The sequence below is a fragment of the Salvelinus namaycush genome, chromosome 2, assembly GCF_016432855.1.
Source record: "Salvelinus namaycush isolate Seneca chromosome 2, SaNama_1.0, whole genome shotgun sequence".
NCBI lineage: Eukaryota > Metazoa > Chordata > Actinopteri > Salmoniformes > Salmonidae > Salvelinus > Salvelinus namaycush.
Window position 1 is genome coordinate 7266525 of NC_052308.1, and position 25503 is coordinate 7292027.

A 25503-nucleotide genomic window follows, 5' to 3' on the forward strand; every position below is an offset into this window, starting at 1 on the left:
GCTCAACTTACAGGAGCAATTAGGGTTAAGTGCCTTGCTCAAGGGCACATCGACATATTTTTCACCTAATCAGATCGGGGGTTTGAACCAGCAACCTTGCGGTTACTGGCCCAACCTCTTAACCACAACCATCTGGCAGCAGTTGGCATCACTGTGAGCATGGTGTTGAAGTAAACATCATGAATAAAATAGAATATAACTTTATTTTCCAATCTGAGGATGAACATTTTTCGTGGCATCACCAAACAGGATGAAAAGAAAACACCTAGAGAGTAGAACGACATAACGTGCCATGCGACAGTTTCCTCACATTTACAACAACTATGCACGTCAACTTCTCGTCAATCTATTTTTGCGCTACTTTTTGTGTCATTTCTTGCTTATCCATTTTCCAATCTGTGTGTTTAAAAAAATAAACGTATAGACGACGGCCCTATTCTGGTGCACACCCGGATGACAGGAAATTCTGCATCAACACCTAAACATGACACCTCGCAATAGACTCACCACAGAATGACATCCTTTGTTCTGGTAAAGAGAGATGAGATGAGAGGAGAATGATGAGTGGACAGAAAGATAAACAGTGATGTTTTTTTAAATGGGCTGGGGGGGGGGGGGGGGGGGGGTTGTGTTTGTATGTGTGTGTGTGTGTGTGTGTGTGTGTGTGTGTGAGTGTGTTTGTGTGTCAGGGTTCAGATGTCAGGACTGCTACGCGGGTCAACGACTCTGTAAAGTCAAAATAGAATCTATCCAGCTCCCAGTATCACGTGTGAACTTTCAACTTCAATATGGACAATCACTAAACAAATCAGGTTAGGTCAACACAGCAAATCAATAAATTACATTGAATACATTTTTTTTGTGATTTTAATGTTTGTTGTTGTCATTCATTTATGTGTGATATCTAAGAGACATAAGAGATGTATTTTTGTTCCCACTCGTTTCAGGTGCCCCAGGCCCTACGCTGACACACATCTGCCCTCAGCTGATGTGCCTCAGCCCATTCTTATCAAGAAAAGAACATGAATCTTACATTAATGTTGCATTTGTTTTATATACTTATTTAGTTATTTAGAAATTTAGAAATTCCATGTGCCTTAAAAAGAAGAGTGAATAACGGTAATGAATAACGGTAATGAATAGCGGTAATGACGTATGATAATGGCAGTCAGTAGATGAAATAATACATGTTATCCAATAGCTTACCTCTTCGTCTGAATTAAGAAACATGAGTTACATATTTCAAGACTATTTTTAGCAAGTGGTGTTTTTTTCCCTTCGTAGCCCTGTCCACTTACAGCCCCCGTCATTCCGTATACGGGTTGAAAATTGACCATTTTGTCATTGACAAGCGCCTAAATTGGAACGCAGTGGCTGTACAGTAACATGCTATACATGACGTCAGAGCTCAGGGTCTCCGCTTCACCCCCTAATTGGGATACCTTTGCACATTTGTTGTTGTCTGAGTGAGGGAAATGCTGTAAGTCAAGAGGAGTCGATGTGTTCTGAAAGATGAGACATTGAGGATTATAATAAATAAATAACACCCATCAGTCCAAGTGTTTAAATTGTGCAGCATTAAGCAATAACAATAACGGTCTGGCTGCAGCAGTTGTGATGTGTGTGTAGCATGAATATATGTGTGTCTGTGTGGGTGTGTGTGGATGAGGGTATATCTGTGTGGGCAGGTGGGTGGGTGTGGATGAGTGTATATCTGTGTGGGTGAGTGAGTGAGTGCATGTGTGCTAAGGTGCTGAGAGTCAGTGCAGGTGGTCAGTCCAGTTCATGTGTTCAGCAGTCTGATGGCTTGTAGATATAAACTATCTCTGAGACTGAGTTGCTATCAGACCTGCTGCCCGACGGTAAAGGAGTCATTTAACACAACGTTTATGATCGTTGTGTTAGATCCACAGTTAAAAGATGACATGCGCTATACCCCGGGTTGTCCTGAACACAATGAGCCTGTGTCGAATTGTGAAGAGAATTAGCTGCGGAAGACTCACCTGAATGCACTCATGACTCTATTCTATGGGCAACAAAATTACAATCTGTTTGTCTGAAGTGACTTTTGAAAGCTTAACACTGTAAGATCATATTTTATAACATAGCTAGCCATGTCGGCAATAGAATAAACGTTCAAATTATGCCCACATGGCCCAGATTGCGATTTAAATAGTCATATTTTTGGATTGCTTAAACAACAACAGTAATTATGTGACGTTGGGGACGCAGGACTGTGTTACAAACCAAAAAACTAGAAGTGTCCTTGATTCAGTCCCTCAACGGCACAGCTAGGAGTGCTCAAAAAAAGCACCTTTTAGTTGAAGGCTCTTTCCTTGAGTCATAAAAGTGCATTGAAATCACTTAGGAACTGTGCACATTTTGGAGAGGTGTGTGGCCACTTGGAGATACCAGTTAGACCTCTCACTCAAACCCTTGTAATCATTTTCTTATCTTGCACCTATTCCAAAATGTCGATGAATATTCTTATTATGTTACTGAATGTATCCGGAGTATTTTCAGACTTAGTTATTGACAAATGCTGTAAAAAGTTCAGTAAATGTAAAATGCACATCAAATCAACAGTGTAATGTTTGGATTCAGTCTTGTGTCAGGTGATCTGTTGTGTCCTCACCTAAGGTCTGATAATTTCCCCACAATCTCTAAAGTGTTTTCTTTCAATTGTTACCATGGTCATACAGTATGTTTTTTTATAGTTCTTCTGTAAAAAAAACATTCACATTCAGCCCTATCCATATAGTTCAGTAAGTCAGACAGGCAGTCAGTCTTTCAGGCAGTCAGGCAATCAGCCTGTCTGCCAGTCTGTCAGGCAGGCAGTCAGTCAAGTAAGGCAGGGAGTCAGTCAGTCTGTCCTGTCAGTCAGCGACTCAGTCAGTCAGTCAGTCCTTTTCTGTTCTGTCAGTCAGATAGTGAGTCAGTGAGTCAGTCAGTGAGTCAGTCAGTCAGTCAGTCAGTCAGTCAGTCAGTCAGTCAGTCAGTCAGTCAGTCAGTCAGTCAGTCAGTCAGTGAGTCAGTCAGTGAGTCAGTCAGTCAGTCAGTGAGTCAGTCAGTGAGTCAGTCAGTCAGTCAGTCAGTCAGTGAGTCAGTCAGTCAGTCAGTGAGTCAGTCAGTCAGTCAGTTAGTCAGTGAGTCAGTCAGTGAGTCAGTGAGTCAGTGAGTCAGTGAGTCAGTCAGTCAGTCAGTCAGTCAGTGAGTCATCATGTTATCATTGAGAAAGGAACATCTCTTCTGATCTGATGGTATTACTGAAGATAGACTATTAAGACGTGGCGTTCATGATAACCTTCCACCCACCAGAAAGATACAATTGATTATCAAATCCTCTCCTCTGGCAGTTCTGTAGGTCCATATCAGTCAGAGCAGCTTGTGTTAGCTCTTCACACCCCATCCCTTGTCTGTACAAAAACATGCCTTCTGCCCCTGAGGTATTCATCTGGAAGTGACTTTCAAACAACACTGAATGAGGGAACATAAGCATGCTTCTTCACTTTGATAATTTAAAAAAAATAGAAAGTATTGGAAACCAGATAGACGTCATTTCTAACCTGTCCAACCCAATATTCTATTATTATTAGTGATAGGGGGAAAATCGCTACAATAACATATCGCAATATTATTTTGGACTCCCAAGTATGTTGTTGTTTTTCTAGCTAGCATTAGCTAACGTTAGTTGGCTTTACCGGCGCCAAAACGTTGATATTTTTAGCTTGTTCTCCATCTTCTTTTTAAATAGTGAGCCAACATGTTTCCAACACTTTTATTTCCATGCCTTGTCTCCCTGCAGCAGACACATCATGAGCAATATGTTTGGAACATCAAATTGCAATAAAATTGATGTATCGAATCGCAATACATATAGAATCGTAAGAATAGCAATACATATCGTATCGGCACCTAAGTATCGTGATAATATCATATCGTGAGGTTCCTGGCAATTCACAGCCCTATTTTCTATCCTGAGTCATGAACACTGAGGGAGCTCAGCTCAGTGAAGCCTGTCTGACATGGCTGAATAATGGTGTTAGCCTGGTGAAGAGTTTGTCTGGCAGGCTGAGTAATGGTGTTAGACTGGTGAAGAGTTTCTCTGGCAGGCTGAGTAATGGTGTTAGCCTGATGAAGAGTTTGTCTGACATGGCTGAATAATGGTGTTAGCCTGGTGAAGAGTTTGTCTGACATGGCTGAGTAATGGTGTTAGCCTGGTGAAGAGTTTGTCTGGCAGGCTGAGTAATGGTGTTAGCCTGGTGAAGAGTTTCTCTGGCAGGCTGAGTAATGGTGTTAGCATGATGAGGAGTTTGTCTGACATGGCTGAATAATGGTGTTAGCCTGGTGAATAGTTTGTCTGGCAGGCTGAATAATGGTGTTAGCCTGGTGAAGAGTTTGTCTGGCAGGCTGAATAATGGTGTTAGCCTGATGAAGAGTTTGTCTGACATGGCTAAATAATGGTGTTAGCCTGATGAAAAGTTTGTCTGCCAGGCTGAATAATGGTGTTAGCCTGATGAAGAGTTTGTCTGGCAGGCTGAGTAATGGTGTTAGCCTGGTGAAGAGTTTGTCTGGCAGGCTGAATAATGGTGTTAGCCTGGTGAAGAGTTTGTCTGGCAGGCTGAATAATGGTGTTAGCCTGGTGAAGAGTTTGTCTGGCAGGCTGAGTAATGGTGTTAGCCTGGTGAAGAGTTTGTCGGGCAGGCTGAGTAATGGTGTTAGCCTGATGAAGAGTTTGTCTGGCAGGCTGAATAATGGTGTTAGCCTGGTGAAGAGTTTGTCTGGCAGGCTGAATAATGGTGTTAGCCTGGTGAAGAGTTTGTCTGGCAGGCTGAGTAATGGTGTTAGCCTGGTGAAGAGTTTGTCTGGCAGGCTGAGTAATGGTGTTAGCCTGGTGAAGAGTTTGTCGGGCAGGCTGAGTAATGGTGTTAGCCTGGTGAAAAGTTTGTCTGGCAGGCTGAGTAATGGTGTTAGCCTGGTGAATAGTTTGTCTGGCAGGCTGAGTAATGGTGTTAGCCTGGTGAAGAGTTTGTCTGGCAGGCTGAGTAATGGTGTTAGCCTGGTGAATAGTTTGTCGGGCAGGCTGAGTAATGGTGTTAGCCTGATGAAGAGTTTGTCTGGCAGGCTGAATAATGGTGTTAGCCTGGTGAAGAGTTTGTCTGGCAGGCTGAATAATGGTGTTAGCCTGGTGAAGAGTTTGTCTGGCAGGCTGAGTAATGGTGTTAGCCTGGTGAAGAGTTTGTCTGGCAGGCTGAGTAATGGTGTTAGCCTGGTGAAGAGTTTGTCGGGCAGGCTGAGTAATGGTGTTAGCCTGGTGAAAAGTTTGTCTGGCAGGCTGAGTAATGGTGTTAGCCTGGTGAATAGTTTGTCTGGCAGGCTGAGTAATGGTGTTAGCCTGGTGAAGAGTTTGTCTGGCAGGCTGAGTAATGGTGTTAGCCTGGTGAATAGTTTGTCTGGCAGGCTAAGTAATGCTGTTAGCCTGGTAAAGAGTTTGCTGGCAGGCTAAGTAATGCTGTTGCATGATGAAGAGCAGAATGAAGCAGTCGATTGAACATCCTCCATATTAAACATTGGGCTGATGCTCTGTTGAGTAGAGATGAGAGACTGAGTTAATTAACTAGGGACTCACAGTCCCGTGGTGTTGAGATAGAAGTGTGTGTGTGTGTGTGTGTGTGTGTGTGTGTGTGTGTGTGTGTGTGTGTGTGTGTGTGTGTGTGTGTGTGTGTGTGTGTGTGTGTGTGTGTGTGTGTGTGTGTGTGTGTGTGTGTGTGTGTGTGTGTATTTAGATGGCACTGTGTGGGTGTTATTGGGGGTGACAGGAAGACTAATTTAATTTAACCATATAAAGCAGTGGTCACCAACAAATCGATCTCAAAGGCATTCGTAGTCGATCACCAAACATTTCTGTAAAAAATAACAAAGATAAAGCCTTGTGTTCCTTTTATATATATTTTTTGATTCAGCAGCCCTAGCGCAGGGAAGCCAAAGTGCTCACATTTGGAACCATTTCATGTGTCTGAAAGTAGAACTCTGTATACCCAGCAGGCACAGAGAGCAAATCAAGTGCACCTATAGGCCTAACGCTGGCCAATCAGATAGCGCAGATCACCGTGTCTGCACAGATTCCTCACACCATAGACTGTAAAAAGAAGTCTTGAGCGCACAGCAAAGTTGATACTGAGATTTCAAAACTTTTAAAACCATGACTAGAGAGAGACTCAATGAATACAGCAAAGAACTGCTATTTTTATAAGTATGTTTCTGTTTAAGTTGTTATTCAGCACTGTAAATACTTTGTCCAACACTTTTATAAGCTATAAAATGTGTATTCTCCCTACTTCCACTAACGCTACAACCAGCACTGCAGCTGTAATGAATGAGTAGCAAAGTGTTTCCATAAGCTTGTGTTGATATTATTAGAGGTTTGTGGGGGGGGGGTTTACGTCGAAGAATATTTCACTTTCTCTGGCCAAAGGAGTAACAATATGAATTGGTGCATGAGGCAGAAATAATGCAGTGTGACTTGAGTTTTGCCACCAGCTGGAGAAAAGACTGTGTCCCCTTCTCTCAGCGGAGGGATGGTGAGTTGGTTGTGAGGCAGCCTCACCGCTGCTCTCTGCCTCCCTCCCTTCAGACTGATCATCAGATGCAGGCCATCAGTCCAGTAAAATGAAAAAAAAGCAAACAATTTTGCTCACAACAAATGATCTATTACCAGTGTGATTATACCTACATTTTTTTAAATATAATTTCAAAATGGTCTGAGAAGAACACCATAGGCAGGGCAATTCAAGCATAGCCAATATGCAGTGACAATTTATTGGGCCTATAGCCTACTGCACAAACCTCATTGCTACAGAACTGTTTTTAATTGGTTACTGTTGCATAGGCTTATGTTTTTTAAGATCATGTTTAAGTAAAAAAAATTAGAGTGGAAGATCTCGGCTTACGTTTAGACCAAAATTGAAATTGACTCAGAAAGTAATCTTGACTCAGAAAGTAATCTTGACTCAGAAAAGGTTGGTGGCCACTGATATAAAGGATGCTTCATTCTCCATTAATTTAATTAGAGGCAACGTATTGCCGTATGTGTGTGTGTGTGTGTGTGTGCGTACATGCGTGTGTGTGTGTGTGTGTGTGTGTGTGTGTGTGTGTGTGTGTGTGTGTAGGCAGGCTTGGTGTTATACAAACAAGACTTACACCAGGAGAGCAGCTATCTGTCAGACTGTCCAATTACAGTCAGTTTCATCCAGTGTGTTTATTTACCGTAGTGCAAATGACAGGACTGACTGACTGGCTGACTGGGCATTCTCTCTGTTCTGTCTGTCCTTGTCTAACAGCCCGCTATTTTACTATCCATGTGGCATATGACTTCAATTCAATACAATACCACTAAATGACTACTGTACAATGCCCACCCTGCTGACACCCTCTCATCACAGAAGTCATCATTATGCTTGGGTGATTGCTGTCGCTCTGTAACAGTTTAATTTTTACCCTTTCATTAAGTCAACATCCCTTCAGCGTTGTAGCCGTGTACATATTTGCTTCTCTATAGCCCATCTAGGGCATGATATTTGTTAACCTCTATGGAATCGGTGTCCCACCCGTGGGACGGTTGATCTAACGGGTCCGATCCTTAAAAGATCCTTAATGTTATATGTGAAGGAATTCCAAACTGTGTGTGAGCTGAGGACAGGAAGGCAGTTTGTGTGTGGATAAACAAGTTCCTCAAACCAGCTGTGTTTCACATTTCACATACTGTTCTGCTCAAGACAGATAATCACAGCCTTGTGTTTGACATATTACAAGCTACCTGTTTTGAAACTGACAATACATTACGTAAAATGTGAAAAAACTAAATGACATAGGGACATTAAAGCTAAACATACTGTTCCAGTAAAAGCTGGTTGAAAAATAAGTGACTATGATTAGTAATTCATAGTAATAGTAATTAATAATAGGGAGGTTGGGTCTCTCTTTGACTACAAAATATAATAATTGTTCCAGAGGCTGAGAAACTCACTGGTCTGAACTAAAGGCCTGGGTCAAATTAATTTGTGCAGATCGTAGAAAAACGTTTTGCAACAGAACATTAAAAGAAGCGTTTCTTATTGGTACAGGGAGTCTTTCCCTGTTAGTCTGTTTTCTTATGTTGGTGACTAATACATATGACACTGTTGTGATAAAAAAGGAGGGTCCTGACTGCGAGCCCTCCTTTCTAACGGCGTAAATAATGACTCCAAACACTTTATTTTCATAAGACTTTTACATGAACTAGTTACAATATTGTAACCAAAGAATGACCATCTCATCAATGGAACACTTTCCAGGCTCTTTAGTATCACAGTACTTATGCAGATATAATTTAATATTTAGTTCTGGCAGTGTACATATAATCATAAAAAAGCAAAAATTAACATTACCTGGAATGAAATTCACTCTCACAGGTGGCCAAAAATAACTTACTCAAAGCCTTGCCTCCAATAGGCCACGACTCCAAATCTTCTGATAGGCTGCCGCTGCTATATTGCACCCACAGCTATCCAATTTGAATGCGCATCGGTTGTGGAAAGCAATTTAGAAGCTTTCATTGAATAAAAAAATCACATTGATCTATCAAAGTTGTTATTTGATTTCAGATAAATTGAATAGAATAGGTTGAATGAACCAAAGCGTAATTTTGGATCATACCAATCATAAAAATCACTTCAGATGAACAACTGTCCCACTTTTTACAGTGCACACGCACACACGCACACACACGCACGCACACACGCACACACACGCACGCACACACGCACATGCGCACACATACGCACGCACACGCGCACACAAATGCGCACACACACACGCACACACACACACACGCACACACATGTACACACACATGTACACACACACGCACATAGAATGTTTAATAGTATGTGACATTTAGAAAATCGAGTATGGTTTAAATGCCAGGATGATACTCATTTCGGCTCTTCATTCATGTCACTGAACCCTCTGGAACTTTCATTGCGCACACCTGTCCCCTATTCCCACTGATTGTATGTGTATATACAGTATATGCCCTTTGTTCACCATGGTCTTGTTGATTATTGTTCCATTGTTCCGTTGGAGCGTGTGAGTACCTGTGCTGTGTGTTTTGAGCTTTCGTGCCCTTGTGGATTGCGCAGATGATTACGGGTCTCGTCCCGTGTGTTAATCATCGTGCGCATGTGTTATTTATTCGAGGTACTCCTCGCTCTTTTGTTTTGGGTTTCTACCCTGTGTTAAGTTATGTGTTTGTTTGGTCCTCGTCCCCGTGCCTTTACACGGCACGCCGTAATTTGAGCTTAATAAAAATCCCTATTACGCATTCCTGCGCCTGTCTCTCAACCCATTTATACCAGCGTGACAGAATAATCTAACATTAAGGGAGACAGACGATGCTGCGACTGGTCCGTCCGGCGCCACCGCAACTTCGGCAACTGCAACTGGGCCGTCCGATGTCATCACAACGGGTCCGTCCGACGAAGCCACAACTGGCCCGTCCGACACCGCCACAACCGGTCCGTCCGACACCACTGCTACTGGTCCGTCCGATGCTGCCGCAACTTTGGCAGCGGCAACTGGCCCGTCCAATGACGATGCAACATTGGCAGCTGCATCGGGTCCTGATCGACCCGCACTGCGTTCCTGTGATCGTCCTCGAGGCCGGTGTCATTGCGCTGCTGGTGCAGCGTGTCAGGGGGGGGGGGGGGGTACTGTCACGGATCCCTCCGGAACTTTCATTACGCACACCTGTCCCCTGTTCCCACTTATTAGTACTTGTATAAGTGTGCCCATTGGTTTCGATTGGGCTGTCAATTATTGTTCCAATGTCCGTTAGTGCGTGTGAGTACCTGTGCTGTGTGTTTTGGCTTTCGTGCCCTTGTGGATTGCGCAGATGATTACGTGTCTCGTCCCGTGTGTTAATCACTGTGCGCATGTGTATTTACTCCACTGATTCATGTCTACTTTACTTGACTGACTTCATCACGAAAGAGATTGATGAGGGAAATCTCTGTGGAATGGTACTGCTTGACCTACAGAAGGCCTTTGATACAGTTAACCACTGTCTCCTAATCTTCAAACTGGAGGCACTGGGGTTAAGCAGAATCCCTCTAGGCTGGGTAAAGTCCTATTTATCAGGAAAGGAGAAAGTAGTAGAGGTTAATGGTTCACTTAAATTAATTCCAGGTGATTACCCCATGAAGCTGGTTGAGAGAATGCCAAGAGTGTGCAAAGCTCTCATCAAGGCAAAAGGTGGCTACTTTGAAGAATCTCAAATATAAAATATATTTTTATTTGATGAACACTTTTTTAGTTATGTGTTATTTCATGGTTTTGATGTGTTCACTATTATTCTACAATGTAGAAAATAATAAAAACTAAGAAAAACCCTGGAATGAGTAGGTGTCCACACTTTTGACTGGTACTGTATATATATACTGTATATATTTTATTTTGCTGCCTCCTGGGGCCCGCCACAGGCCTGGGCCCAGGGGCTTCAGCCCCAGTAAACCCCTGCATTAATCCAGCCCTGATTATAGGCTACTGTGAGCCAGGCTCTCAAGGTTTGAAGTGGGAACATACTTAAACAATTATAGGCTATTTTCTGAACGCTACTGTGGAAGGTAAGACTGGGCATTTGGCTCAGGGGTAGAGACCACACACAGTAATTCTTTCATTCCAGATTTTCCTAGAGCAAATCGATGATCTCTCATGAAAAATAACAGAAATTAGAAGTGTTCATTCTCAGACCACATCGCAACACATGCCATATGCAATATCTTGTTGCCAACAGAATATAAATGACAAAATGAGCTTGAGTGACAGCACACCTTTGCTTCGATGGGGCTTGAAACCGTTTGGGTGACTAAGCTGTTGCAGCCACCCCAACCTCCCTTTCCAGATGACGAAACGTATTAGGTACTATGTGTCTTTAAAGGGCCATAAAAAAAAGGCAAAACATTTCTTTGATGTTAGAAATGAAACGTAACCGTGACACTTCATACATATTAAGCCTCAGATCTACATTACAGAGGAGGGAGGCCTCTTTCTACCTCAGCACTGGAAATCTATGTTTGTGTTATTTAAGTGTTCAATGTTCCCTTGAACGTCAATTTCCCTTCGTGGAAAGAAAGTGGGCCATGCTGGGTATAAATTGAAACGCTATTGCCTGGGCTTACTAACCCACCAACCTCCACACAGACAGAGAGACCAGAGTAACAGTGTCTAATTTCTAATGTTGCGACAATCTGTGAATATCATTTTGAATTAATGGGATCGCGCAAGCTCCGTTTTCATCAACTAACCGTAAAGGTCTCTGTGACATTTTACTAACAATGGATTATGAATTGATACGCAAAACAACGCCGGATTCAAAACTTCGAATTTTTCAATTTAAATTACTGTACAAAATTCTTGCAACTAATAGAATGTTATATATATGGGGTATACAATCTTCCCAGCTCTGCAGATTCTGTTGTGAGGAGGCAGAGTCATTAGATCATTTATTTTGGTATTGTCCATATGTAGCTCGTTTTTGGTCACAGGTCCAGGAATGGCTGAAGAATTGCAACATTTGCCTAGAACTAACGCTACAGATAGCAATACTGGGGGATTTGAAAAGCCATAGTCAATCAATCAATAATATAATAATTATTTTAGCAAAAATGTTTATTTTTAATTTACAATCTGTAGAAGCTATGAGAATAGGAAGGTTCAAATCTTTTGTGAAGCATCACAGCACAGTTGAAAAATATATGGCAAATAAAAATCCGAAATGGATGATGTTGGAAGATAGATGGGAAGGGTTGAGTGGAACTGAAGGGTGGGACTAATAACAAGATAAACAATGTAGGGCATACGGGATCTGTGAAATGTGTATAGGTGCGGAGCTTTTGTGAAATAGCACAGTTACAAGTGGAAATAAAATTGGATGGACAACAGAAAGAGAGGAAGGACTAAGAACAAACAAGAGAGAACTATTATAAAGTAGTCTGTGTCTGTAAAATAGGTATAAGATGTATAAATTGAAGGTAAAAGCAGAAGTGTTTATTAGTTTACTCCAATTGGGGGAGCGGTGGTAGGGTTGCGGGGAATAATAATAAAGGTATATTCTTTAAAAAAGTATGTATGTCTATATAGGTATGTGTATGTATATATGTATATATGTATGCATGCGTGTATGGATATATATATTTACCCCAAAAAATATGGGGGATTGGAAATGATGCAGACAATTACATTGGAAGCAACATTCTTTCCGCAATATTAAGCTGATCCACCCCCAAAGAAAAAAAATAAAAATAAAAAAAAAATAAAAAAAAATAACAATGGAACACTGACAATTTCAGAGAGGAAATGTGAAAAGGAACATTTATGACGGCGAGAAAGAAAACTTGATGAATCATAACAGGGCATTTCTGTTTTGTCAGTCTGACCTAATTTAAATAAGCTAAGCCCTCTGTGAACCCAAATGTCACTTTCAACAAGTTGATATAAGCTACCTTTGGAGGTGTACAATATTAGTGAATAAAAAAAGGCAAATCTAAATAGTACAGGTATCAGTCCTATATCAACTCTGCTGTTTCTCACTGGTTAAATACAATACATATGTTGTTATGATTTTGACAATTGTAATAGTGCTCTGTAACCATCTCTGCATACTGGAGAAGAGAGATGGATAGAGATGTTGGATCTTACTTCGAGCCAGTTTGCTTCAGCAGGAAAATTGTCCTGCAGCAACAGGAAATGTGAATTATTATGTGCAATTATAATGAATGGACATTTTTTGTAGGGGTTAATACATTTTTCGTTAGGGATAATCAAGTCTGACATTTTAAAGTGGAAATTACACTAAAACCTTGAATACACTACAAGTTTGCATTTCCTGCTGCGCAGGAACATTCCTGCAACATCAGGATGACCAAATTAAGATACGGCATCTGTAGTGACTCTAAGCAAAGGAATGAATGAATTAGCTCATCAGAAGATATATAGGTGAAGGACAGAGTTGCTTGTTGATATAGCTCAGCAGCTCAGCTCAGTAAAGTGGCGTTCAAAGATTCCGTATAAAAGCCAGTTCTCCCTTTGCTGTGGTGAGGTATCAAACAACCTGTCAGAATTTGGGTCAGGAGATGGTGGCGTTATCAGGCAGTAGAGTACTAGGCAGTAGAGTACTAGGCAGTAGGGTACTAGGCAGTAGAGTACTAGGCAGTAGAGTACTAGGCAGTAGAGTACTAGGCAGTAGGGTACTAGGCAGTAGAGTACTAGGCAGTAGAGTACTAGGCAGTAGGGTACTAGGCAGTAGGGTACAAGGCAGTAGGGTACTAGGCAGTAGAGTACTAGGCAGTAGGGTACTAGGCAGTAGAGTACTAGGCAGTAGGGTACAAGGCAGTAGGGTACTAGGCAGTAGAGTACTAGGCAGTAGAGTACTAGGCAGTAGGGTACTAGGCAGTAGAGTACTAGGCAGTAGAGTACTAGGCAGTAGGGTACAAGGCAGTAGGGTACTAGGCAGTAGAGTACTAGGCAGTAGGGTACTAGGCAGTAGGGTACAGGCAGTAGGGTACAAGGCAGTAGGGTACAGGCAGAATCCACTATCGGAACCATAGCTGAGAAATAATCCACTATCAGAACCATAACTGATAAATAATCCACTATCAGAACCAATGCTGATAAATAATCCACTATCAGAACCATAGCTGATAAATAATCCACTATCAGAACCAAAGCTGATAAATAATCCACTATCAGAACCATAGCTGATAAATAATCCACTATCAGAACCATAGCTGATAAATAATCCACTATCAGAACCATAGCTGAGAAATAATCCACTATCAGAACCATAACTGATAAATAATCCACTATCAGAACCAATGCTGATAAATAATCCACTATCAGAACCATAGCTGATAAATAATCCACTATCAGAACCAAAGCTGATAAATAATCCACTATCAGAACCATAGCTGATAAATAATCCACTATCAGAACCATAGCTGATAAATAATCCACTATCAGAACCATAGCTGAGAAATAATCCACTCTCAGAACCATAGCTGATAAATAATCCACTATCAGAACCATAGCTGAGAAATAATCCACTCCCAGAACCATAGCTGATAAATAATCCACTATCAGAACCATAGTTGATAAAGAATCCACTATCAGAACCATAGCTGATAAATAATCCACTATTAGAACTCAAACCGAGTTTGACAACCTGTTGCACCAGGGTAGATAACACAGACTCTTGAAAGCTCAAACATCTGAAAATCATACTAAAAGCACACACACAGTATATCAGCTTATAGTTTGTCTAGATGATAGACAGAGAGGGAAAGAAAGAAAGAAAGAAAGAAAGAAAGAAAGAAAGAAAGAAAGAAAGAAAGAAAGAAAGAAAGAAAGAGAGGCAGCTAACCAGCTACCACAAACACAGAGCTGCCACTGAGGAATCTGAGTCGTACATTAACAGGAAGTGATTTCAGATAAAACTGGACTGTTGACCAAAAGACCACACTGTCCATCATGCTGTTCCACTGGTCAGACGGGTCTGAGGGAACGTGTGATTAGTCACTTTCAAATACAGACAAAAATCCCACAAATGTACCTTGTTTTGGCTTGTTTTTACGTCAGTCTGTTACATTATTTTCAAGAGGCATTTCCAAGTAAAAAACATGGTATTTTAAACAAGGGGCTGTTTGAAAGGGGGTCAAATAAGCATTGGCAATTATTTTTTGACAGGTAACATAGCACATCTTCTGTCTGAAATAAGTGTGTGTGTGTGTGTGTGTGTGTGTGTGTGTGTGTGTGTGTGTGTGTGTGTGTGTGTGTGTGTGTGTGTGTGTGTGTGTGTGTGTGTGTGTGTGTGTGTGTGTGTGTGTGTGTGTGTGTGTATGAGTACTTTATGATGACTGGGAACAACCTCCTGCTGTAACAGGCCTCAGTCAGTGTTTTCACTGTGGAGAACTAGCAGTCTGATCCCCTGGGGCAAGATGAGCAACACACACAGTTCTCGCACGCTATGCAGGCCCAGGAATGCTGTTTGCCTGGCACTCTGCTTTTATAACCTTCAATTTCCCGGCAAATCACCAGAGACCAGATAGGTAGAAGCATACAGCTGGTCTCCCCTGAAGCAGCTAGTTAGCCAGCTAACCCAGGGTTGAGCTAAACACACAGCTGGCCTCCCCCGAAACAGCTAGTTAGCCAGCTAACCCAGGGTTGACCTAAACGCACAGCTGGCCTCCCCCGAAACAGCTAGTTAGCCAGCTAACCCAGGGTTGACCTAAACGCACAGCTGGCCTCCCCCGAAACAGCTAGTTAGCCAGCTAATCATACCAGGTTGTGTTACACAATAGCAACGGAACATTTCTTAATTCATAATTTTTTTGACGGGAACAGTTCAGGTGATCACTCCCCGTTTTGCTCAGTTTTCTTCCATGTTGTAGCTACAGCACACAACCCTGTACATGACCTGAGTACCTACAGACCCCCTCACCTCCCTCCCCTCTCTCTCTTCCCCCTCTCTATCTCTCTCCCTCTCGGGTCTCGCCCTCACTGAGGAGTTCCCTTAACAGGACCCCCCATACAGACAGTCAACAGGAAAGAGGCCCCAGCTATTGCTAGTTGTGTCCTCTAGGACAACTGATAACTGTCTTCTAGGACTACTGATAACTGTCTTCTAGGACTACTGATAACTGTGTCCTCTAGGACAACTGATAACTGTCTTCTAGGACTACTGATAACTGTCTTCTAGGACTACTGATAACTGTCTTCTAGGACTACTGATAACTGTGTCTTCTAGGACAACTGATAACTGTGTCCTCTAGGACTACTGATAACTGTGTCCTCTAAGACAACTGATAACTGTGTCCTCTAGGACTACTGATAACTGTGTCCTCTAGGACTACTGATAACTGTGTCCTCTGGGACTACTGATAACTGTGTCCTCTAGGACAACTGATAACTGTGTCCTCTAGGACTACTGATAACTGTGTCCTCTGGGACTACTGATAACTGTGTCCTCTAGGACAACTGATAACTGTGTCCTCTAGGACTACTGATAACTGTGTCCTCTAGGACTACTGATAACTGTGTCCTCTAGGACTACTGATAACTGTGTCCTCTAGGACAACTGATAACTGTGTCCTCTAGGACTACTGATAACTGTGTCCTCTAGGACTACTGATAACTGTGTCTTCTAGGACTACTGATAACTGTGTATTCTAGGACTACTGATAACTGTGTATTCTAGGACTACTGATAACTGTGTATTCTAGGACTACTGATAACTGTCCTCTAAGACAACTGATAACTGTGTCCTCTAGGACAACTGATAACTGTGTCCTCTAGGACTACTGATAACTGTGTCCTCTAGGACTACCGATAACTGTGTCCTTTAGGACTACTGATAACTGTGTCCTCTAGGACTACTGATAACTGTGTCCTCTAGGACAACTGATAACTGTGTCCTCTAGGACTACTGATAACTGTGTCCTCTAGGACTACTGATAACTGTGTCTTCTAGGACTACTGATAACTGTGTCCTCTAGGACTCCTGATAACTGTGTCTTCTAGGACTACTGATAACTGTCTTCTAGGACTACTGATAACTGTCTTCTCGGACTACTGATAACTGTGTCCTCTAGGACTACTGATAACTGTGTATTCTAGGACTGCTGATAACTGTGTCCTTTAGGACAACTGATAACTGTGTCCTCTAGGACTACTGATAACTGTGTCCTCTAGGACAACTGATAACTGTGTCCTCTAGGACAACTGATAACTGTGTCCTCTAGGACTACTGATAACTGTGTCCTCTAGGACAACTGATAACTGTGTCCTCTAGGACTACTGATAACTGTGTCCTCTAGGACAACTGATAACTGTGTCATCTAGGACTACTGATAACTGTGTCCTCTAGGACAACTGATAACTGTGTCATCTAGGACTACTGATAACTGTGTCCTCTAGGACTACTGATAACTGTGTCCTTGTCACGACTTCTGCCGAAGTCGTTGCCTCTCCTTGTTCGGGCGGTGTTCGGCGGTCGACGTCACCGGTCTTCTAGCCATCATCGATCCATTTTTCATTTTCCATTGGTTTTGTCTTGTCTTCCCACACACCTGTTTTCAATCCCATCCATTACCTCTTGTGTATTTAACCCTCTGTTTCCCCTCATGTCTTTGTCAGAGATTGTTTTATGTCAAGTGTTGTTTCTTGGTGTATAGGTGCGCGACGGGTCCTCGTAACCATGTTTATTTTATGTATGTACATTTTCGTGTTTGGAGCATGTTAAGTGGACATTTATTAAAAGTCTCCATTTAAACTCCGTTTAACTCTCCTGCGCCTGACTTCCCTGCCACCTATACACACGACTCTGACAGTCCTCTAGGACTACTGACAACTGTGTCCTTTAGGACTGCTGATGTTTATGTGAATCTATCAACAAATTCTCTACATAGAACAACTATCCAATGACCACGTAATAATCCCACTGTCCATGTGCTGTGTTTTTTTTATTGGGTGCATATTGTGAATAATATCCATGCCAGACATGAACTACATCTAATTGACAAATGATTTGGTTCACTGCAGCTCAGTGTTATGTACCTAAGTAGTACCTGCAATACTACAAACCAGCCTGAACCATGTCTTCAGGACTATATTAGGCTGCATTGTAGGAAGAGAAGGGGGTAGAGCCCATGGCAAGGTTATTTATACAATGCCAACTGATGTCAGGCTTCCTGTCCGCCAGGATAGAGCAGTGGTCTCTATTCTCTGGCCCGAGGAACACAGGAAGGTAAACCCCTGACTCACCTGTCCTGAAATATACTGGTGACCCTCTGACAAACAGGCTACAGCCCTAACACTGGCCTATAATAAACAGACAGACAGACAGACAGACAGACAGACAGACAGACAGACAGACAGACAGACAGACAGACAGACAGACAGACAGACAGACAGACAGACAGACAGACAGACAGACAGACAGACACAGACGCACACACACACACTGATTGATCACTTCACTTGTCAGTCCTGGCAGGACGTTGTTGGGGCAAAACACGGACCGATGTTTGTCTTAAGGGGTCCATCCTCAAGTCTCCACTGAGTTGGTTTTAAGGCCATTGTTTTGGCTTGTTGTTTTTACTTCAGTCTGTTACATCATTTTCAAGAGGCATTTCCAGGCAAAAAGGAATTGACATGGATATATTTTATCCCCAGCTCACAGACGCAAGCACATTGTTCACAGTTTTCAATTGTTTGTTATTAAAAATCTCGGAACAATGTTTATTAGCCTCGCTTTGCCAGGGTTCAGAAAGAACCTGGTCTGTTTGACCAAGAGAAACCTGGGAAATGTTGACTATTTGCCTGCTGTATCTATCTGAGTTAGTTCAGAGGAAATAGTGCCACGTGTGGGATCATCACCACAGAGACGGTTCTGAGTCCTCTGACCCCACCACAAACATCAGATACAAATCTGACACATCTTCCACTGAACAATATGCAGGATATGATCAAAGCTTAGCTCTTCATGAGAGACTGAGGATGTGACCTGTTAGCCATAAACCTGGTTGGTCCAGTTGACCACTACTCAGTTACCCATAGCTCTGACACAATCATATGTTATGGGATCAGAATGCATGTCTGTGTTCTGGTGTTTGTTTCTGTTTGTCTGTATCATATCCACAACTGCTCTTTGTTGAATGAATGAATGAATGAATGACTGACTGACTGACTGACTGACTGACTGACTGACTGACTGACTGACTGACTGACTGAATGAGTGAGTGAGTGAGTGAGTGAGTGAGTGAGTGAGTGAGTGAGTGAGTGAGTGAGTGAGTGAGTGAGTGAGTGAGTGAGTGAGTGAGTGAGTGAGTGAGTGAGTGAGTGAGTGAGTGAGTGAGTGAGTGAGTGAATGAATGAATGAATGGGTTAATGGATAGAAGAATGAATGAATAAATAATCAAGGCATCTTCTGTATTACAAAGCTGCAGAGGCCGTCTATCAGAGGCTGTCTATTTTCTCACAAGAGTGAATGGCTCATCCCATACAATTGAAGCTGCTGACGCAAATGCAAAATGAAAAACCAATCGAGCTCATATTGAATTCAAACAAACATGACTAGACAGGAGACAACAGATGCCAATTGTTGTCTGTCCCGATAAAAACATGACAAACATACTGGGGGACTGCAATGCATAATAATGACTACCTTTTCCTGCCTTCTCTCTAGAAAGGCCCTTGCTACAGTGACAGTGACATGTCACATCATTGTAAAAGAATATTCCGACACACTGCTGTAGTGACAGTGATGTGAGAGTGTTAGTCAGCGAAAACTGAAAGCTGTTGTACTGTAATGTTTATTACTGACTCTGGTTCTAACAGCACATATGGATATGAGCAATGTTCTCTGATGTTTTGTTCCCTTTTTAAAATTATTATTATTAGAGTTATTTGGAGCTAATAGAGTTATTTGGCTGTCCCCATAAGATAACCCTTTGAAGAACCCTTTTTGGTTCCAGGTAGAACCCTTTTGGTTCCCGGTAGAACCCTTTTGGAGAGGGTTCTACAGTATATGGAACTCAAAACGGTTCTACTTGGAACCGAAAAGGGTTTTACCTGGAACCAAAATATTGCATACAAATCTCTATTTAATCCAAGTAGGAGATCATGTCTGTGCTCTGCCACTTGTTGGGCTGAAGTTTTGTTTACATTTAGTGAGGTGTTGTGTAATTTTACGTGATACCAAGGGAGTCTGTTACAGAGGGCTTGGGCCAACTTGGATAGAGTATACACTATGGCACAGTTAATGGCAGAGAGTGTTAGTGTAAAATGGTCTAGACAGTTAATGACAGAGAGTGTTAGTGTAAAATGGTCTAGACAGTTGATGACAGAGAGTGTTCGTGTAAAATGGTCTAGACAGTTATTAATGACAGAGAGTGTTAGTGTAAAATGGTCTAGACAGTTAATGACAGAGAGTGTTAGTGTAAAATGGTCTAGACAGTTAATGACAGAGAGTGTTAGTGTAAAATGGTCTAGACAGTTAATGACAGAGAGTGTTCGTGTAAAATGGTCTAGACAGTTAATGACAGAGAGTGTTCGTGTAAAATGGTCTAGACAGTTAATGACAGAGAGTGTTAGTGTAAAATGGTCTAGACAGTTGATGACAGAGAGTGTTAGTGTAAAATGGTCTAGACAGTTGATGACAGAGAGTGTTCGTGTAAAATGGTCTAGACAGTTGATGACAGAGAGTGTTAGTGTAAAATGGTCTAGACAGTTAATGACAGAGAGTGTTAGTGTAAAATGGTCTAGACAGTTAATGACAGAGAGTGTTAGTGTAAAATGGTCTAGACAGTTAATGACAGAGAGTGTTAGTGTAAAATGGTCTAGACAGTTAATGACAGAGAGTGTTAGTGTAAAATGGTCTAGACAGTTAATGACAGAGAGTGTTAGTGTAAAATGGTCTAGACAGTTAATGACAGAGAGTGTTCGTGTAAAATGGTCTAGACAGTTAATGACAGAGAGTGTTCGTGTAAAATGGTCTCGACAGTTGTTTATTCCTCTCTGTCCTGTTAAATATTCCGCTCTCTGCACTCCTGTATCCAGCCCAATACACACACACACACACACACACACACACACACACACACACACACACACACACACACACACACACACACACACACACACACACACACACACACACACACACACACACACACACCACACCACACCACACCACACCACACCACACCACACCACACCACACAGGGGTAGATAAATAAACTTGATTTACAGCCCAGAACAACTTTCTCACATGAAACCAATTACTCTTAAAGCAACATTTCTAAAAGGTTCAACTTCATATTAATCTCCAACACCACCCCAACATCAACATACACTATATATACAAAGGTATGTGGACACCCCTTCAAATTAGTGGATTCGGGCTATTTCAGCCACACCCGTTGCTGACATAAAATCGAGCACATAGCCATGCAATCTCCATAAACAAACATTGGCAGTAGAATGGCCTTACTGAAGAGATCAGTGACTTTCAACGTGGCACCGTCATAGGATGCCACCTTTCCAAGAAGTCAGTTCGTAAAATTTCTGCTCTGCTAGAACTGCCCTGGGCAACTGTAAGTGCTGTTATTGTGAAGTGGAAACATCTAGGAGCAGCAACGGCTCAGCCACGAAGTGGTAGGCCACACAAGCTCACAGAACGGGCCCGCCGAGTGCTGAAGTGAGTAAAAGTCGTCTGTCCTCGGTTGCAACACTCACTACCTAGTTCCAAACTGCCTCTGGAAGCAACGTCAGCACAATAACTGTTAATTGGGAGCTTCATGAAATGGGTTTCCATGGCCGAGCAGCCGCACACAAGCCTAAGATCACCATGCGCAATCCCAACCATCGACTGGAGTGGTGTAAAGCGCACCGCCATTGGACTCTGGAGCAGTGGAAACGCGTTCTCTGGAGTGATGAATTACGCTTCACCATCTGGCAGTCTGACGGACGTGTATGGGTTTGGCGGATGCCAGGCGAACGCTACCTGTCCCAATGAATAGTGGAATATTGGTCTGTGGTTGTTTTTCATGGTTCGAACTAGGCTCCTTAGTTCCAATGACATTCTAGACAATTCTGTGCTTCAAACTTTGTGGTAATAGTTTGTGAAAGGCCCTTTCCTGTTTCAGCATGACAATGCCCCCATGCACAAAGCAAGGTCCATACAGAAATGGTTTGCTGAGATCGGTGTTGAAGAACTTGACTGGCCTGCACAAAGCCCTTACCAATACCTCAACCCCAGGCCTAATTGGTCAACATCAGTCCCCAACCTCACTAATGCTCTTGTGGATGAATGGAAGAAAGTCCCTGCAGCAATGTTCCAACATCTAGTGGAAAGCCTTCCCAGAAGAGTGGAGGCTGTTATAGCAGCAAAGGGGGCACCAACTCCATATTAATACCCAGGATTTTGGAATGAGATGTTCGACGAGCAGGTGTCCATATACTTTTGGTCATGTAGTGTATGTGAAAATGGCACGTTTATATATTTTGTAGTAAAGAAGATAGAGGGAGATGTGTTTCCAATGACATCATCTGTGTGCTTCATGTGATTTTAAGCATTTATGAGGAGGCAATGCCTACTAATTGACTACTAATTGGTTGACGATGTCATTGGAAACACTTATCGTCCTCTATCTTTTTTACTACAGAACACATAAACACGCCATTTTCACATACTGTATGTTGATGTTGTGGTGCTGGAGATGATGAATATGACGTTTCCCTTTAAGATGCCATGTTTAGCTCAGAATAAAGGGATTGTATTTGGTCCTGATTGAATACTTTAATCGTCTCATTAGTCTTGTTGTGTGGTTGTGTCCTGTGGTGAGTGGGCAGCCAGTTCCAAGAATCAATGCCATTAATGTATTAGTCCTCAAATCCAGATGAAACTATTCTCATGCTGGATTAGACAGATTTAGACAGAATACTAAATTGTGCTGAGTTGTTACTACAGGTGGCCCCCAGATTAACCTTGATTTCTGGCTGTCTCACGTTCATTCCAATAGCCGAGTGAAAACCAGACTTGGTAGTGTGGCAAAACAAGATTAGGGTCAAATCAACAACTAAGACATTTGCCATTTTCCTCAAAGAGTGGTTGAATACCTTTCACATATCTAGCTATGATCTGGAATACACAGATCTACAGAACAAGATCACTGACATGTGCTGTTGTTGAACCCTGCAAATAAAGTTTGTAGCAAAGATCTACATGTTGTATCAATTTGGGGAAGCATCAATTCGGGGAAGCATCAATTCGGGGAAGCATCAATTCGGGGAAGCATCAAGCTTATCCATTTAATCAACATCATTTTTTGTTACAATATATAGACTCCTATAAATAGAGAGGAGCGTCCTATGTGGAATACACGTCGCTTTGGTTTAGAAGCATCAAATCAAATTGTATTACACATATTTAGCAGATGTTATTGCGAGTGTTGCGAAATGCTTGTGTTCCTAGCTCCAGCAGTGCACACATCCCATCTGGCCCTGCTATCGTTAACGAGTGTACAGCCTATTACGACAATCCACAGCATGTTGTTGTTACTGCAGATTTACCGTTGAGTCGCCTGATAGCGATCAATAGGTTCCTCAGCAGAAGGAACAGCAGTGGGAAACAATAGTTGGCCTCCTTTCCCAGTGGTCCCCTGCCAGCGGAGCCTTGTCGATACGAGACCGGGCCATTGTGTGAGCCGACCAGGCCAGTCAGTCAGTCACACTGCTGAACACAGGCCAAACAGGCACGTGGCACCACATCACCTCCCTCCCCTTACCCCTGGCTGTAGTACTGGTCCTAGATCTAGCCCTGCCCTGGCTCAAGCTCTGGTCCTGCCCGGTCTTTCCCGGTCCTGCCCGGTCCTGCCCGGTCCTGCACTCTGCTTGGCATGGACTCCAGTCAAACTAACACGGGGCTAGATGACATTACACATGACATGGCCTGGCCGTAACTCCTACAATAATAGTTTAGTACTTATCATTGATGTGCTCTTGAATAAAAATGTATGAATTCAAAAATAAAACCTTAATAATAGTAGGTACTGTAGGTAAGGAATGTGTTGACTAGAATAATGAAAACAAGTTTGACTGTCTATAGCTAAAGATAATAACACAATGAAGTGTTTACAAGATAATCCAAAAATAGATTGGATCTATTAGAAACCGTTTGTATCTAAAAAATAAACAATTCATTCCATGGAGAAATGTTTCCTATTTCTGTCTGACTTTACCGTTTTAAAATGATATAACTCAGGTTGTAAAGGGGGGAGTGCTGTTTTAAAAACAATGGTCGGACAAAGACAGTAAAATCACAATGCTCTGCATTCAAACACATCAGTTCCACCTCACATCTGACCTCATCCATCTGTCTTCGCCAGTTCTGGACCTGTCAATCAACTGACACCCCACCCAGATACACTCACAGCTTCCATTATCACCCAGATCTGCTGCCTCTACACTTTAAAGAGGAGCTAAGTAGAAACACACGTTGAAGCAGATTCCACATGGTTGGTTTTGTGTTTGGACACGCTCAATGTATTCTGTGGAAACAGCCAACACAAGTTCAAGGCATATACTGTACTGTAACTTATCACTGATACCATGAAGCATTTTTTCCTGACACCACCCAAAACTATTTTGTTCTTTGACTGAGCTACACACAGTCTGGAGTGTCAAGGTTTCTTCAGTCTTGTCTTTGAAAGTACAGCTCTGGAGCAATTGACGTTGTTGTTGTGGTTGTATGCTGTTAGCTAAGAATTTGGACTTGGCTGCCAATTAATGTCCATGTCAAAACAGCCAAAGCGCCAATAGCATTGTACGGTACTTCAGCATTTTAGCATTGGCCCAACCAAGGAGAACAAAATGTTGACAGTCGGTTTTTATAAATACCCAGCTATTACTTCTGTATTCCCTAAAGGGTCTAGGTAGCACGGACCTTAGGAGATAGAAATAGGCCTGGAAATGGCCTGACCTTTAGGGAAGCAGAGAGTCTCGTAATGACCAGAGAGAAAAGCAAGTTGTTGTCTGCATCACACAGATCATAGAGAAAAAGAGAGAGGGAGAGAGAGAAAGAGAGAGAGAGAGGGAGAGAGAGAGAGAAAGAGAGGGGGGGTTGGGGGAGAGACAGAGAGTTCTCCCTCCTGAACAGTGTTGTTCAATCACCCATTATCACCAATTTAGAATATCACTTATCGGTAAGGGGAGGAGAGACGGGAGCTGGGGAGCTACCGTACAAAGGAAAGAACTGAGGGACCATAAGTCAAAGATGGTGGTTAAGATGGTCCTAACAAGTTCATGTCAGAGAGATAGCGATAGAGTGGAAAGGAGGGGCGAAGACAAAGCCAGTGTTCTGAGATGAATCTGTACTCACGTTGATGTCCAGGCTGCACAGGCTGAGAGAGTCCACATCCCTCATCTGTTTCCTCTTCTTCTGTAAACACACAATAACAACACAAAGGGTGAGTTTTAGGGAGAACATTGAAGTTAAGTAACATGAGAGCAACTGAATTAAAGTAATTTACTACCTCACACGGTTGCTAAGCTGCAGGTTGACCTGTGAAAACCAAAAGAGGTTTCTAACCTTTAGGGTCTTTCATGATTGATAAAGGTTAAATGAAGGTATGGAGGCTATGAGGCCAGTGAGAAGAAGAGGTACAGCCTCTTTCTATATGGAGGCTATGAGGCCAGTGAGAAGAAGAGGTACAGCCTCTTTCTATATGGAGGCTATGAGGCCAGTGAGAAGAAGAGGTACAGCCTCTTTCTATATGGAGGCTATGAGGCCAGTGAGAAGAAGAGGTACAGCCTCTTTCTATATGGAGGCTATGAGGCCAGTGAGAAGAAGAGGTACAGCCTCTTTCTATATGGAGGCTATGAGGCCAGTGAGAAGAAGAGGTACAGCCTCTT

General features: G+C 42.4%; 1 protein-coding gene across 1 annotated transcript in view; it reads right to left on the reverse strand.

Annotated features, from left to right (window-relative positions):
* The window catches only part of arhgef3 (Rho guanine nucleotide exchange factor (GEF) 3), a 63091-nt gene that overhangs the window by 30580 nt on the left and 7008 nt on the right, over positions 1 to 25503 (reverse strand). The window contains exon 2 of the mRNA XM_039007093.1: positions 24971 to 25030. Coding sequence (XP_038863021.1) covers positions 24971 to 25030 — 60 coding nt within the window. The remainder of the gene's footprint in view (positions 1 to 24970; positions 25031 to 25503) is intronic.